Source organism: Acinonyx jubatus, chromosome A2 (genome assembly GCF_027475565.1).
Source record: "Acinonyx jubatus isolate Ajub_Pintada_27869175 chromosome A2, VMU_Ajub_asm_v1.0, whole genome shotgun sequence".
Lineage (NCBI taxonomy): Eukaryota > Metazoa > Chordata > Mammalia > Carnivora > Felidae > Acinonyx > Acinonyx jubatus.
This window is the reverse complement of record NC_069383.1, coordinates 3,322,638-3,338,871: the sequence shown is the minus strand read 5'-3', so window position 1 is coordinate 3,338,871 and position 16,234 is coordinate 3,322,638. Positions and strand designations below refer to the sequence as shown.

General features: G+C 42.5%; 1 protein-coding gene across 6 annotated transcripts in view; it reads left to right on the top strand.

The window, feature by feature from the left end:
* The window catches only part of DPP6 (dipeptidyl peptidase like 6), a 944,937-nt gene that overhangs the window by 752,222 nt on the left and 176,481 nt on the right, over positions 1–16,234 (top strand). The window contains exon 1 of one of the 6 annotated variants that reach the window (XM_053217829.1): positions 11,230–11,843. The exons of the other annotated variants lie outside the window; for them this stretch is intronic. Within the exon in view, the coding sequence (XP_053073804.1) occupies positions 11,245–11,843 (599 nt within the window). The 5' untranslated portion in view covers positions 11,230–11,244. Of the gene's footprint in view, positions 1–11,229; positions 11,844–16,234 lie in introns of those variants that run through there. 6 annotated transcript variants of the gene reach the window in all.

Below are 16,234 nucleotides of genomic sequence, written 5' to 3'. Positions count from 1 at the left end.
TCAGAACTGCCCGTCAGCTCATCAGCCCCTGATCCGGTGAAGTGTGGATGACTGGTCAGGAGTGGATGTGAAAGTCTTCATGCGAGGAGAAGAAAACATGGGGACAGAGCCTCCTGCCAGCATCCTCGGAGAGATGATACATTGCTCTCGTGAGACAACACAGTAATGTTATGTACATTTCAAAGCAAAAAGCTCCTAGAAATTAAGAAGATGACAGAAATGAAAACTGGACAGAAAGGCTTAAAAACGAAGGTGAGGACATTTTCCAGGAAATGCAAGAGAGAAACAGATGGGGGAGGGTGGAGGGAGGGAGAGACAAGATGCAGAAAAGGAGGGAAGATTTTGAGGACCAGCCCAGCCATGTGGACGCTTCTTAGGAATGTGTTGCTGTGAGAAGGAGCCCCTGTGCTCTCCTCCACTCGACACCGGCTCCCGTGCCTATGGCACCGTCTCCCAGCGAGACTCACCTGGCACAGGTGCCCTGGCATTTAGCGATGGAGCCCAGCCCGAGAAGGCAGGGCCATCAGAGGCAGGACAGATCAGCGCGCTGAGGTCCCAGCCAGGTGCGTGTGGCCACATCAGGGAGCTGCAGAGAAGCTGCTGGGCTCCTCTCCGTGAGGATGGAGTCTCCCTCCAACTGCTCGGCACAGAACTTGAGCTCAGCTTCTGGCTCAGCCTTCGTGATGCACAGATGGGCGGCCCTGGGGAAGAGGCCGCTCTGAGCGAGTGGGAGGTGGCAGAGGGCCTCTCTGACAAGGATTAGCCCAGAAGGCTCCCTCCTGCCTCATTCTGTGCCAGCCTGGCCGCAGCTGGCCTGTCAGAGCCCTTGCCCAGAGCATCCCTGCAAAACAGGACTTTGAATAACAAGACAGTTGCAGGTCTGATTCTGAAAATAAGCCCTCAGGTTGGATAAAATCAATACGGAAGTTCTAAGTTGTGCCTTTGGAGTGGAAAGGCATGACACAGTGAGTGGAGGGGCAAACCGCCATCAGCATAAGGGGAAACAGAGCGCCTCGGGGTCGGCCCCCAGAATCGGCAGTGGAGTCCTACGGGGAGAAAAGACTTTCTCTGCTGGACTTTCTCTAGCAGGATGTGAGCTAGCAGTGATCCCCAGCAGGGCAATGCTGGAGAGAGAGGGGGGCTGGACCTCAGCGCCTTCGCCCGTACCCCACTTAGCTATGTGGCTACAGAATCTGAATCGGTTTCACTCCAAAGATGTTTTTCTTCTGTACTCTTCATTACTTCTGCGCTTTCTAATTTATTGTTTTCCATTCCCTCCCTGAGCTGTTGGAGACATAATGCAATCTGGCTTCTCCAGGTTGTTCTTTGGTCAGATTTATTATTGTGAAGTTTGTGCTTTTGTTTTTGTTTTTGTTTTTACTATCAACATACAGTTAAATTGGTCCAAAATAATTCCTCAAAGGACCTCATTAGTGTCTTCAGATCGTAGACCCAGCTCTTGGTCAGAAGGAGCGTTCATCAGGGACCACAGTGCTCAGAGCCCAAGAGCCCTACCCGCTACACGTGTGTGCAGTGTATGTGTGATCAGGTCCTGGCGGCTAGGTGAGGTGCCGTGGTCAGCTAGCAACCCGGTGCTCGTTCTGAGAGCCGTGGGCAGCCCACACAATCAGAGTGCGGTTCATTGAGATGCAGACACTGGGCGGTTAGCGAGGCCACTTCTCAGTCTTTGGTTTAGTTTGAAAACATCTGGAAAGCTTATAAAAGTGTATATTTCTAAGATGCCTCTGGAACTAGATGTATTAGGAATGATTTGGTCAGATCCAGGGAGATAGAAAACCCAAAATAACAAGGGCTTTTACAAAGTAGAACTTGTTCTCTGACTCACATCCCGGGCCCCCGGGCAGATGCCCACAGAGTTGGGGACCTAGGCCCGCCATCTTGCTTTTCAGCCTGGTGGCCTCTGCCTCACAGTCCTTGGTGGACAGAATTTTCAGCTAGCAGGAGAGAACAAAGGGAAGAAGAGGAGACTGACTCCATTCTAGGACACTTCCTGGAAGCTGCATGTACTTGACCAAATTTAGTGCAAGGCCTCCCCCAACTGCAGGGAAGCCATGACGTGCTAGCAGTCCAGGGCCAGCTCTTGGGAGCACAGGAGGGACGTTATTGAGGGCAAAAGAGGGGACAGGGCAATAAGGAGTTCCTCTCTGTGCACAGTGCATGGAGGACAGAGACCAGGAATCTGTCTTCTTAAGTGACTTCCTCAGGACTCACGACGCAGGCGGTCTTTGGACTGCTTAGAGATGCCGTAAGCAGCTCGCTCACCACACCCATCACATGTTCCCGCACACCAGTCTTGTAGTCTGCTGAACAAAATGCTCATAGCACCTTACACAAATCATCGAATTTATCCTGAGAAGCACCCAGGAGGTGGGCTTTATCATCCCCACTGCAAATAATTCCAACAACTTCTCCCAAATACTTGACCACACAGGTGTCAGTGACTAACGTGCAAGTGGAAGAGGTAAAAAACAAGTGGCAAATGTTTCAGGAGAGTGGGGTAGAGATAATACAGAGGGAAGAATGAAGGAAAGCAAGACGTATCCATTGAGGGGTGAGTAGGCATTTCTAGAAGAAGGCTGTTGACGTCGTACATTGTGGCTCATCCATGCCGGGGGGAGTACTTGGGTTCTGTAAGTTCTTACTTTTCCTCATCTCATCTGCCTATAGACAGGTTGGCTGGCTGGTGGGAAGTTGTTGGGGGGCACAGGGAAGGTGGCTTTGCCCTTTATATATAAATACAATGTCTGCACCTTTCTGATGATGCCATGAAGATCACTGTGTCCCAACCTCTTAAGCCACGCTACACAATGCTTTCTTCTTATTTTCCTCGTACAGTACTCGTGCCAGATGTTCTACTCACTATGACTGAATAACAAATTACCCCAAAACTGGATGGTTTAAAATTGGCAACATTTATTTCGCTCATAAATCCGCCATTTGCTTGGAGCTCAACAGGGACAGCCCATCCCAGCTCCACTGAGTGTCCTGGGGCAGCTTGGAGGATCAGGGCCGGACTCATCAGGAGACCGGCAGATGATCAGGAAAGTCAGCTGAGACATCAGCTGGGTCTGTTGGCTTAAACTCCTCCATGTGGTCCCTCCATTGGCTTGGGCTCCTTTGCCGCATGGTGGCTGTGTTCCATAGGCACATTTCCCAAAGAAGAGGACCAGGGAGTACATTACTGCCTCTGGGACTCGACCCCAGGGGTCTCACAGAGGAATTATGCTTCATTCTACTCACGGATGCGATGAGACGGCCTCAGTCAGTTTCAAGGAAATAAACTCCATCTTTGGGTGGAGAGCACCAGGGTTTTGAAGAAGCATTTGGACCCAGGAATATTGCTATGGCCATGTTTGGAAAATCCCACTTATACCACAGGCCAAAAGATTTTGCTGAGTTTTCTCTGTGCAATTGATACTTTGAATATACTAGATATATTAAATACGCATTTTCAACTACACCACACACACTTGGTCCCGACATTCAGATGTGGACCTCCTTGAAGATCATATCCACAGAGGATTGTCTAACGGAGCCCTGTTCTCACTGTGCAAACGAGGAAGGCAATCTTCCTCATCTCAGCTGTCTGCAAGCTTAAATTTAAGGAATGTTCAAAGTTCCTTCTTTTTTTTTTTAATTTTTTTTTCAACGTTTATTTATTTTTGGGACAGAGAGAGACAGAGCATGAACGGGCGAGGGGCAGAGAGAGGGAGACACAGAATCAGAAACAGGCTCCAGGCTCTGAGCCATCAGCCCAGAGCCCGATGCGGGGCTCGAACTCACGGACCACGAGATCGTGACCTGGCTGAAGTCGGATGCTTAACCGACTGCGCCACCCAGGCGCCCCACAAAGTTCCTTCTTAATACGTGAGGCACGCAGCCCTCCATCCCATATGGCCTCTGCGTAAGTGGTGCGACTTCTTATGGCCTCAACCTTTAATGGCAAACCTCCACACTGCCCACTGTTCCTAGTGAGTATCTTCCTAGTAGCTCTTCCCGGCTCCTCTTGGAAGATGTGATTGAATAGAAAAATGTATATTGTTTATGAATCCCTTTAAGTCACAGTAGAAGCAGACGTTTTACATATAGGAAGAGGAAACTGAAAATGTGACTTTCCCCAGTGTTCCCCATGATGCTTGCTCGTGGCAGCCAGAATGTTTGGAACCTGCAGATTCGCGAGTTTATGATGAAACGTTATCTCTTCTTCTCGCTCTGGTTTTTTTATGCTATTGAAATTCGGCAGTCTGTCGGTCTTCCTATTGTTTGGCTCATTGCTGAAGGTCAAAAATCCAAAGAAATATTGTTGATATTGTTTATGAACACCATCTTATTTCAAGACTTTATAATTCAGCAGACTTTTCTCCAGTTCCGGCCAGTAGGGTGGCATGGGGGCCCCTCCCAAGCCCTGCCCAGGCTTGCCACCTGCTACTGTCTCCCATGGGACTGCTGGCCCTGTGCAGATAGGCAGGGCAGGAATTCCAAGTCTGGGAGCACATCCCGAGGAAGCACCAAGAGCGTGAAGGCTTGGCACTGAGTCATTAAGAGATGGCGTGGCAGAACGGAAATAACCTTGAACCTGAAGTCTACAGATGAGGCTTAACGCCCTGGCAGCCCGCAGCCATGGCCAAGGTCTTTCTTTTCCTTTCCCTCCCTCTTCTCCTTCTTTTTCCATGTTTTCCTCTCCTACCTCTTCTTCTTCCTCTCCTTCTCTTCCCTTCCCTGGCTTTATGGAGATGTAGTTCACACACCGTGCAATTCATCCATTTAAATTGTACAAATCAGTAGGTTTTTAGTGTGTTCTCAGAATTGGACAACCACCCCTTCATTCAATTTTTGAACATTTCATCGCCCACACAATATGCTTTCATATTCAGCTGAAGCTCCAGTCCCTCCCACTCCTCTCTCATTTCTTTTTTTTAATTTAATTTTTTAATTTTTTAAATTTACATACAAATTAGCATATAGTGCAACAATGATTTCAGGAGTAGATTCCTTAGTACCCCTTACCCATTTATCCCATCCCCCCTCCCACAACCCCTTCCATAGCCCTCAGTTTGTTCTCCATATTTATGAGTCTCTTCTGTTTTGTCCCCCTCCCTGTTTTTATATTATTTTTGTTTCCCTTCCTTTATGTTCGTCTGTTTTGTCTCTTAAAGTCCTCATATGAGTGAAGTCATATGATTTTTGTCTTTCTCTGACTAATTTCACTTAGCATAATACCCTCCAGTTCCATCCACATAGTTGCAAGTGGCAAGATTTCATTCTTTTTGATCGCTGAGTAATACTCCATTGTGTGTGTGTGTGTGTGTGTGTGTGTGTGTGTGTGTGTCTGTGTATATATATTTTATACTCCATTGTGTGTGTGTGTCTGTATATATATATACCACTTCTTCTTTATCCATTCATCCATTGATGGACATTTGGGCTCTTTCCATACTTTAGCTATTGTTGATAGTGCTGCTATAAACATGGGGATGCATGTGTCCCTTCGAAACAGCACACCTGTATCCCTTGGATAAATGCCTAGTAGTGCAATTGCTGGGTCATAGGGTAGTTCTATTTTTAGTTTTTTTTTTAAGGAACCTCCATAGTATTTTCCAGAGTGGCTGCACCAGCTTGCATTGATTGCCACCAACAATTCAAAAGAGATCCTCTTTCTCTGTATCCTCACCAACATCTGTTGTTGCCTGAGTTGTTAATGTTAGCCATTCTGACAGGTGTAAGGTGGTATCTCATTGTGATTTTGATTTGTATTTCCCTGATGATGAGTGATGTTGAACATGTTTTCATGTGTCAATTGGCCATCTGGATGTCTTCTTGGAGAAGTGTCTATTCATGTCTTTCTCCCATTTCCTCACTGGATTACTTGTTTTTTGGGTGTTGAGTTTGATAAGTTCTTTACAGATTTTGGATACTAACACTTTATCTGCAATGTCATTTGCAAATATCTTCTCCCATTCTGTCGGTTGCCTTTTAGTTTTGCTGATTGTTTCCTTTGCTGTGTAGAAGCTTTTTATTTTGATGAGGTCCCAGTAGTTCATTTTTGGTTTTGTTTCCCTTGCCTCCGGAGACGTCTTGAGTAAGAGGTTGCTGCAGGCAAGATGAAAGACGTTTTTGCCTGCTTTCTCCTTGAGGCTTTTGATGGCTTCCTGTCTTACATTGAGGTATTTCATCCATTTTGAGTTTACTTTTGTTTATGGTGTAAGAAAGTGGTCCAGGTTCATTTTTCTGCATTTTGCTGTCTGGTTTTCCCAGCACCACTTGCTGAAGAGACTGTCTTTATTCCATTAGATATTCTTTCTTGCTGTGTCAAAGATTAGTTGGCCATACGTTTGTGGGTCCATTTCTGGGTTCTCTGTTCTGTTCCATTGATCTGAGTGTCTGTTCTTGTGCCAGTACCATACTGTCTTGATGATTACAGCTTTGTAGTATAGCTTGAAGTCTGGGATTGTGATGCCTCCTGCTTTGGTTTTCTTTTTCAAGATTGCTTTGGCTATTTGGGGTCCTTTCTGGTTCCATACAAATTTTAGGATTATTTGTTCTAGCTCTGTGAAGAATGCTGGTGTTATTTTGATAGGGATTGCATTGAATATGTAGTTGCTTTGGATAGTATTGACATTTTGACAATGTTTGTTCTTCCTATCCAGGAGCATGGAATCTTTCTCCATTTTTTTTGTGTGTGTTTTCTTCAATTTCTTTCATAAGCTTTCTACAGTTTTCATTGTATAGATTTTTCACCTCTTTGGTTAGATTTATTCCTAGGTGTTTTATGTTTTTTTGTGCAAAGGTAAATGGGATCAATTCCTTGATTTCTCTTTCTGTTGCTTCATTGTTGGTGTATAGGAATGCAACTAATTTCTGTGTGTTGATTTTATATCCTGCAACTTTGCTGAATTCATGAATCAATTCTAACAGTTTTTTGGTGGAATCTTTTGAGTTTTCCATATAGAGTATCATGTCATCTGCAAAGAGTTAAAGTTTGACCTCCTCGTGGCCAATTTGGATGCCTTTTATTTCTTTGTGTTGTCTGATTGCAGAGGCTAAGACTTCCAATACTATGTTGAATACCAGTGGTGAGAGTGGACATCCCTGTCTCGTTCCTGACCTTAGGGGAAAAGCTCTCAGTTTTTCCCCATTGAGGATGATATTAGCATTGGGTCGTTCATATATGGCTTTTATGATCTCGAGGTATGTTCCTTCTATCCCTACTTTCTTGAGGGTTTTTATCAAGAAAGGATGCTGTATTTTGTCAAACACTTTCTCTGCATCTATTGAGAGGATCGTATGGTTCTTGTCCTTTCTTTTATTGATGTGATGAATCATGTTAATTGTTTTGGGGATATTGAACCAGCCTTGCATCCCAGGTATAAATCCCACTTGGTTGTGGTGAATAATTTTTTTAATGTATTGTGGGAGGTGGTTGGCTAATATCTTGTTGAGGATTTTTGCATCCATGTTCATCAGGGAAATTGGTCTATAGTTCCCCATTTTAGTGGGTTTTTGTCTGGGTTTGGAATCAAGGTAATGCTGGCTTCATAGAAAGAGTTTGGAAGTTTTCCTTCCATTTCTATTTTTTGGAACACCTTCAAGAGAATAGGTGTTAACTCTTCCTTAAATGTTTGGTAGAATTCCCCTGGAAAGCCATCTGGCCCTGGACTCTTGTTTTTTGGCAGATTTTTGATTACTAACTCGATTTCCTTTCTGGTTATGGGTCTGTTCAAATTTTCTATTTCTTCCTGTTTCAGTTTTGGTAGTGTGTATGTTTCTAGGAATTTGTCCATTTCTTCCAGATTGCCCATTTTATTGGCATATAATTGCTCATAATAGTCTCTTATTATTTTTATTTTTGCTGTGCTGGTTGTGATCTTTCCTCTTTCATTCTTGATTTTATTCATTTGGGTCCTTTTCTTTTTCTTTTTGGTCAAACTGGCTAGTGGTTTATCAATTTTGTTAATTCTTTCAAAGTACCAGCTTCTGGTTTCATTGATCTGTTCTGTTTTGTTTTTTGTTTTTTGTTTTTTGTTTTTTTTGGTTTTGATAGCATTAATTTCTGCTCTAATCTTTATTATTTCCTGTCTTCTGCTGGTTTGGGGTTTTATTTGCTGTTCTTCTTCCAGGTCCTTAAGGTGTAAGGTTAGGTTGTGTATCTGATATCTTTCTTCCTTCTTTAGGAAGGCCTGGATTGCTATATACTTTCCTCTTATGACTGCCTTTGCTGCATCCCAGAGGTTTTGGGTTGTGGTGTTATCATTTTCATTGGCTTCCATATACTTTTTAATTTCCTCTTTAACTGCTTGGTAAGCCCATTCATTCTTTAGTAGGATGTTCTTCAGTCTCTAAGTATTTGTTACCTTTCCAAATTTTTTCTTGTGATTTTGAGTTTTATATTGTTGTGGTCTGAAAATATGCACAGTATGATCTCTATCTTTTTGTACTTACTGAGGGCTGATTTTTGTCCCAGTGTATGGTCTATTCTGGAGAATGTTCCATGTGCACTGGAGAAGAATGTATATTCTGCTGCTTTAGGATGAAATGTTCTGAATATTTCTGTTAAGTCCATCTGGTCCAGTGTGTCATTCAAAGCCATTGTTTCCTTGTTGATTTTTTGATTAGATGATCTGTCCATCGCTGTGAGTGGGGTGTTGAAGTTTCCTACTATTATGGTATTACTATCGATGAGTTTATGTTTATGATTAATTGATTTATATATTTGGGTGCTCTCACATTTGGCACATAAATGTTTACAATTGTTAGGTCTTCTTGGTGGATAGACCGCTTGATTATGATATAATGCCTTTCTGCATCTCCTGATACAGTCTTTATTTTAAAGTCTAGTTTGTCTGATATAAGTATGGCTACTCCGGCTTTCTTTTTTTGACCATTAGCATGATAGATGGTTCTCCATCCCCTTATTTTCAATCTGAAGGTGTCTTTAGGTGTAAAGTGGGTCTCTTGTGAACAGCATGTAGATGGATCTTGCTTTCTTATCCATTCTGTTATGCTATGTCTTTTGATTGGAGCATTCAGTCCATTGATGTTTAGAGTGAGTACTGAAAGATATGAATTTATTGCCATTATGATGCTTGTAGAGTTGGTGGTGTTCTCTGGTCCTTTCTAATCTTTGTTGCTTTTGGTATGTATGTATATATGTATGTATGTATTTATATATATATTTTTTTCCATCTTTTCTCTGCTCAGAGAGTACCCCCTAAAATTTCTTGCACGGCTTGTTTAGTGGTCACAAACTCCTTTAATTTTTGTTTTTCTGGGAAACTTTTGATCTCTCCTTCTATTTTGAGTGACAGCCTTGCTGGATAAAGAATTCTTGGCTGCATATTTTTCTGATTCAGCACACTGAATATATCCTTCCACTCCTTCCTGGTCTGCCAAGTTTCTGTGGATGGGTCTGCTGCAAACCTGATCTGTCTCCCCTTGTAGGTTGGGGAGTTTTTTTCCCTTGCTGCTTTCATGATTTTCTCCTTGCCTGAGTATTTTGTGAACTTGACTATGATACGCCTTGTTGATGGTTGGTTTTTGTTGAGTCTAATGGGGGGTCCTCTGTGCTTCCTGCCTGGATTTTGATGTCTGTGTCTTTCCCCAGGTTAGGAAAGTTTTCCACTATAATTTACTCATATAACCCTTCTGCCCCTATTTCTCTCTCTTCCTTTTCTGGGACCCCTATCATTCTGATGTTGTTCCTTTTTAATGAGTCACTGATGTCTCTAATTCTTAAATCATGCTCTTTTGCCTTAATCTCCCTCTTTTTTTCTGCTTCATTATTCTCTATAAGTTTGTCCTCTATATCGCTGATTCTCTGTTCTGCCTCATCCATCCTTGCCACCGCTGCCCATCCATGATTGCAGCTCAGTTATAGCACTTTTAATGTCATTCTGGCTATTTTTTACTTCTTTTATCTCTGCAGAAAGGAATTCTAATCTATTTTTTGGCTCCAGCTAGTATTCTTATTATCATGATTCTAAATTCTGGCTCAGACATCTTGCTCGCATCTGTATTTGTTAAATCCCTGGCTGTCGTTTCTTCATGCTCTTTCTTTTGGGGTGAATTCCTTCATTTTGTCATTTTGAAGGGGGAAAAGGAATTAATGAGATAGAAAAATTAAAATTAAAAAAATATTAAAATTAAAAATATATTAAAATTAAAAACACACACACACAAATTGAATAAATGATGCTAGATTCTAGGTGTGTTTTGTCTGGGTGTTGAAAGTAGTTTGACAGATTAGAGAAAATAAAGGGGGGGAGAGAAAAATAACAAGTTAAACATTTTTTTTTAAAAAAGGAAATCGTTTGAGGATTTGAAAAATAAATACATTGAAGTAGACTAAAATGAGATGATGGCAGTAAAATAGAATTTGAAAAAATATACACAAAAGTAAAGAATAAAGTAGATAAAAAATTAAAGAAAATTAATAAAAATTAAAAATAAATATGAATCTTTTCCTTTTCTGTATTCCAGAAAAAGAAAAGAAATGAAAGAGAAAAAAGATTTAAAGAAAGAAAAAAAAGGAAATCGTATGAAAATTTGAAAAAGTGAATACACTGTAGTAGACTAAAATAAAATGATGGAAGTAAAATAGAATTTGAAAAATTTTACATAAAAGCAAAAAATATAGTGAAAAATTAAAGAAAAATATTTTTAATAGAAATTGAAAGTAAAAACGATGTTTTTCTCTTTCTGCATTCAAGAAAAAAAAAGAAACGAAAAAGAGAAAAAAGAAAAAGAAAAAAAAGGAAATCGTTTGAAAATTTGAAAAGGTGAATACACTGAAGTAGACTAAAATAAAATGATGGAAGTAAAATAGAATTTGAAAAAATCTACACAAAAGTAAAAAATATAGTAATAAAAATTTAAGAAAAATATTTTTAATAAAAATTGAAAATAAGAGTTTTTTCTCTTTCTGTATTCAAGAAAAAGAAGTGTAGAAGAGAAAAAGACACAAAGAAAGAAAATTGAATAGATGAACCTGCTAACAGATTGAAGTAGGACTGAAATTGCTTCCTTTTCCCGTAGAAGTCAGTCCATGTAGCTCTTTATAGTCCATAAATTAAGCCGGCGGTGAGGTTTGTGTTCTTGAAGAGCGAAGTTGGCCCAGTTGGGCGGCGCTCGGTGTGACGGCTCCGCTCTCCCCTAGATGGCGCTGCCAGCCTCCCGGGGTGGATTGTTTCCATGCTCCTCGGTGCGCATGCGCGGGAGTGGTGAAAAATGGCGTCCCCAGGCCAGCCAGTCTGTTCTCCCGGATCAGCAATCGCGCACCCGTCCTCTGTCTTCAGCTCCCGTCCACTCCCCTCTCCTTCGCTCTCCGTGACCAGGCCCCAGGCAGTACCTCGCTCCCGAGTTTTGTCTCAGATGCGGCTGTTTCCCCAGGCCCCTTACTTCCGAAGGAACTCGGCTTTGACCCGCTCCGCCCCTCTGCGGGAGGGTCTCACCAATGGCCGAAGGAGCAACGGCCAAATGTCGGCTGCACCCAGGAAAGCCCGCTGGACCCTGCTGCTGCCAGTGCCCCGAGACCGCGGTCAGGTGCCAGCCCGCCCCAGAAAAAGGTCGCGAGACAGTGTAGCAGCAGCATTTCAGGGATTATGGAAGATCGCAACACACGTCTGGCACCAGGCTTCACCCTTAACGATCTTGCCCCAGCACCAGCGAATGTGGCCGCCTTCCGGGGTCTGCTGGGACCAGGTGGCCTCACAGCCTCTACCCAATATCCTTCCAGCAGTGGAACCGCTTTTCCCCGTGTGGCCCAAGAACCTCCCAGACCCCACTCTGTTCCTGGGGATTCGCCCTTCCCACCAGAGCACCGCCAGGTATCGAGCTGCGGAGTTGCAGACTGCACTCCCCTTGTTTACAGTCTTAATGGAATTTAAACCCTCTCCTTTCTCCTTTCTCCCTTTTTAGTTTAGTCCCTGCGGCCGTTTCCAATTTTCCACTTTCTCTCCAGCTGCTTTTGGGGAGGGGTGCTTTTCCCGTATTCTGCCCCGCCCCCCCGTCTCCGTCCTCTCTCCGCTCACAAAAGCACCTCCCTTCCTGCACCTTCTCTCTCCCCAAGTTCACCTCTCCGTGCACGTTCCCTGCTGAATTCTGTGGTTCAGGTCGTGCAGATTGTTGTGTTAGTCCTCCAGTCAGTTTTCTAGGTGTGTAGGATGGTTTAGTGTTGGTCTGGCTGTATTTCATGGACACGAGACACTCTCATTTCCTTCTTTAATGGAAGTTTCTGAGCACCTGTTAGACACTGAATATACAACAACAAATAAGTCCCAAGCTCCCTTTTACCTAAGAAACTTTTCATGTGACTTTATTTGGTATCGTATTTGTGATCATGGTGTTAGAGTGTCCCCATGAATCAGACGGGGGATACATCCAAGCATTTCAGAGTGAGCCACCCCATCATCTTTCAGTGACTGGAGTAACCCCACAGCAAAACTCCTGTATCAAATCCCTCCTGAGGAAAGACCTTCTGATATGCCAGAGACACGAAGACACTTAAAATTAATGGTAGGATGTGTTCTGGAATGTTGGCGACTCGGGAAGGATTTATGCCTCTGATGAGTCCTGCCCCCAAGAATTTAACCATGTAATTTAAGATATGGGTAAAAACTGATAACACGAATCTTTAAGTTCTGCATGAGTTTAAAGTATCACTAAACCTGACCAATCAGCAATTGGCAATTAGACTAGGTCCCATTGATTTATCCACGCACCCCTCCATTTATTCATTATTCAGGTAATATTTATGAGCATTCACAAGGGGCAGACACTGTTCTTGACCGGGGGTGTATCTTATATTTTTATATTACCCACCATGCCATGCACCTAGGAATACTCAGAAAACACATATCATTTGACATTGCTAGTTTTTGGTGTCTTTAGCCATGAAATAAATGTTAGGAGCCAGAAAAGCAATTTTTAGTTTGACTTTTCCAAATGCTGTTTTTGTTGGGAGGCTTTTCAGTCCCTTCAACTATCTTAGAAAGATAAATACATAAACTTTGCTGCAGTAACTGCTCTTCAAAATTCAACATGATTGATTCGCTGTGTTGTTTATTGCTCAAATAAGAAAAATCAGAATGGACTGCACGATCATTTTGAGATATGGCAAGTCCAGATAATTTTATTCTAACTTAATCATTTTTTTTTTTTTTTTTACCAATCCATCTCCTGGAGGTGATTTATCACAGAGCCTGCCATGCGTTCTTTAAAATAAATGAATAAAGTTTCAAAAAGACAGAAAAGTTGCAGGAGGGCACTAACCAACCACAAAATAAATAAAAACATACTTTCGTGTGTCCCCCCATCGCACACACACCCCCCTAAGAATTGCAGAATAATCCAGTCCACGAGGGGAAATGATTTGATGGCAATGAGCTTTCATCCAGAGAGCACTGCTGGTGGTCCTCAGTGTGGGAAGGAGGCATCCCTACTGCTTTGACGGGAGAATGTGCTCCGCAAAGAACCACCATTGAGTGGACACGGCAAGCGTTTAGCAGATGAAACTTCCTCGGAGGCTGTTTTTGCTCTGCTCTCTGAATGTCTTTCTACTTTGTTCCTTAAGTCAGTTGGAGATATTTTTTTTCTCCTTTGACCAAACCAGGAGATTCATCTTTAGACAGAAACTAATCAGCTTGGTGTCATTGAACTAATGGCTTCTCCACTTGGGGCTTCAGTTTAAAAAGTGAAGGGTATATTAATTTCGTGGGATTGTGGTAGCAAACTACCACACACCGAGTGATGTAAAACAATAGAAATTCATTTCCTCATGGTTCTAGAGGCCAGAAGTCCAAAATAGTGTGTCCCCAGGGCCATGTTCCCTCAAAACCTGTAGTGAAGAACCTTCCAGCTTCTGGTGGGAGCCATCTGTCCAGCCTGTGCCTCTCCTGTCACGTGGGCTTTTCCCAGTGTGCCTTCTCCCCCCTTTATACAGGAGATTGGGGTTGGATTGGGCCCACCCTAATTGAGATGACCTTATTTTAACTCAGTGACATCTGCAAAGAGCCTGTTTGCAAATAAAGCCATATTTCCGGGGACTGGAGGTTACGGAAGCAGGAAAGATTGGAATCATGGTTGAGAAGAAGGTGACTAACCAAGGCCGAGTAGACATGGCGGGAAGGGTTAGTACCCAGCTGACAAGCATTACACTGGCTTCATGCTTTCTCTGCCAGTTTTCAGTGGCCTAGGTGTTTGTATAAGGGGGTGGATTGAGCATAAACCCAAGCTGGGCGTTTGCTAGGCTGGGGTAGAGAAAGAATGGTGCAAGGAAAGCCATTCCATGGATGGTTTGAGCAGAGGATGGACGACCATCAAGGGAGTCATTGAAGAAAGGACCCCCCCCCCTTGCGAGGGGGAGTTGAGGAGACCACCCTGAAATCAAGCAAATCTTACACCATCACATTCCAATGCAAAATATAGGTTGATTTCATAGAAACAGGGTTGAGGGTTGGGGTTCCTAAACCCACCCCCATATAATACAAGAATCAAGGTGTTTGTTTTATTGCTGAGTTCTATAAGGTAAATTTGTCCTCCTATCTGATATATTATTGGACCTTTAGTTAAAGTTGCATATGAATAGTGATTGCATGATCAACTTAATTATTTACCATTTACCAATTAAAAAAACTGCCATTTATTGAATATCTACTCAGTCAGCTCTGTACTACCTATTTTCATATTCAGTGGAACATTAAGTCCAACCCTGGAAAGCAAGCATTTTTATTCTCATTTTATACATGAGGAAACAAACTTGGGTTAAGTTTCCCTATTACCCCACACCCTACCGCTAGTTAGCGGCAGAATTCAGAATTAAATTTGCAGCCTCTTAGAGCTCTTCCCACCACATCCCAGCTTCCTGCACTGTGTGAGGTGCTTGCACCATGGTATTTTCCTAAAGACGGACTGAAGCAGCTCTAAGGCATCGTGGGGGCATTTAACTTACAGAGATGCACCAGCTGGGAAAAATAAAGACAGTTCCGTCCTTAGACTGTGTTACAGTTTATAAATAGTGATTGTTTCTCTTGATTTTCCCGGCCCTTCTTTAGGGGAAAGGGTCACTCTTATCCCGCTTCCTCATTAAGGCTGGTCTGAGAGTTGTACCCAGCCTCCTGCTCCTGCTGGAACTTGGCTTTTCCCGCTAGCCTCTGCTGTCTTCAGGCTGTAGAAGCTTGTCTGATGTGTTGGCCATGAGGGGAAGAGGGTATACGTGAGCCCTGGAGAAGGAGTGAAGGTGACAAAAGAGGGATGCACATGTGGTCATGGTATTGAAATCTTCTAGGACACTCTGTCTACCTGGAGATACCACTTCCGGATAGCATTTATAGGAATTTACACTTGTTAGGTGAAAGAGACGCTAATCTCCTGCTGTTCTCGATTATCCCAGACAGTGGAATTCATTACCCAACAAAGAGAATTTCAGTATTCAGTAAGACTCTGGAATTTTAACATTTCTTTTTTCCTACGCTGTGCTCCATGCTTGGAAAATTCTAGATAAACCCAGGCCAAATGAATTTGTTAGGTTTGCCGTTAACCTTGCAAAAACATCTTTTACTTAGAGCCACCACCATAACCCATCTATCCCTACTCATTTGTTTGTCACCTCAGATGCATGAATTGAGTGCTTATGCCGTGCTAGTATTAAAGACTTTTTCGTCAATTCAATATCAAGATTGCAGTATCGTGGGAAGGAAATTCTCTAATTTTAATTCATTTCTATAATATTTGTTATAGTCAATGAGATATAACCTATTCAATTTTTTGAATTTTGTTTAGATTTCTATTTTAAAGTAATTTTAAACAAAGAAAAATTGCGAAAACAGTACAAATCATTCTCTTATATCCCTATCCCTACTTCTCCTATACTCCTGCAATACTGTTAGTGTATTTTATAACCACGGTGTAATTATCAAGGGCAGGAAATTAACATTGGCACAGTATTATTAATCCAACTTATTTGAATTTTACCAATTTTTCTACCAGTGTCTCCTTTCTGTCTTAGGATCCCACGTTCCTTTAGACATTATTTATTTTTAATCCCCTCCAGTCTGTAACATTTCCTCACTTTCCTTGTTTTCATGATCTTGACACTTCCGAAGGTTATTGGTCAGCTGCTTTATAAAGTGAGGCTCAATTTGGGCTTGTCTTATGTTTTCTCACGATTGAAGTGAGGTTATGCATTTTTAGTGAAAATACCATATAGATGATGCTTTTC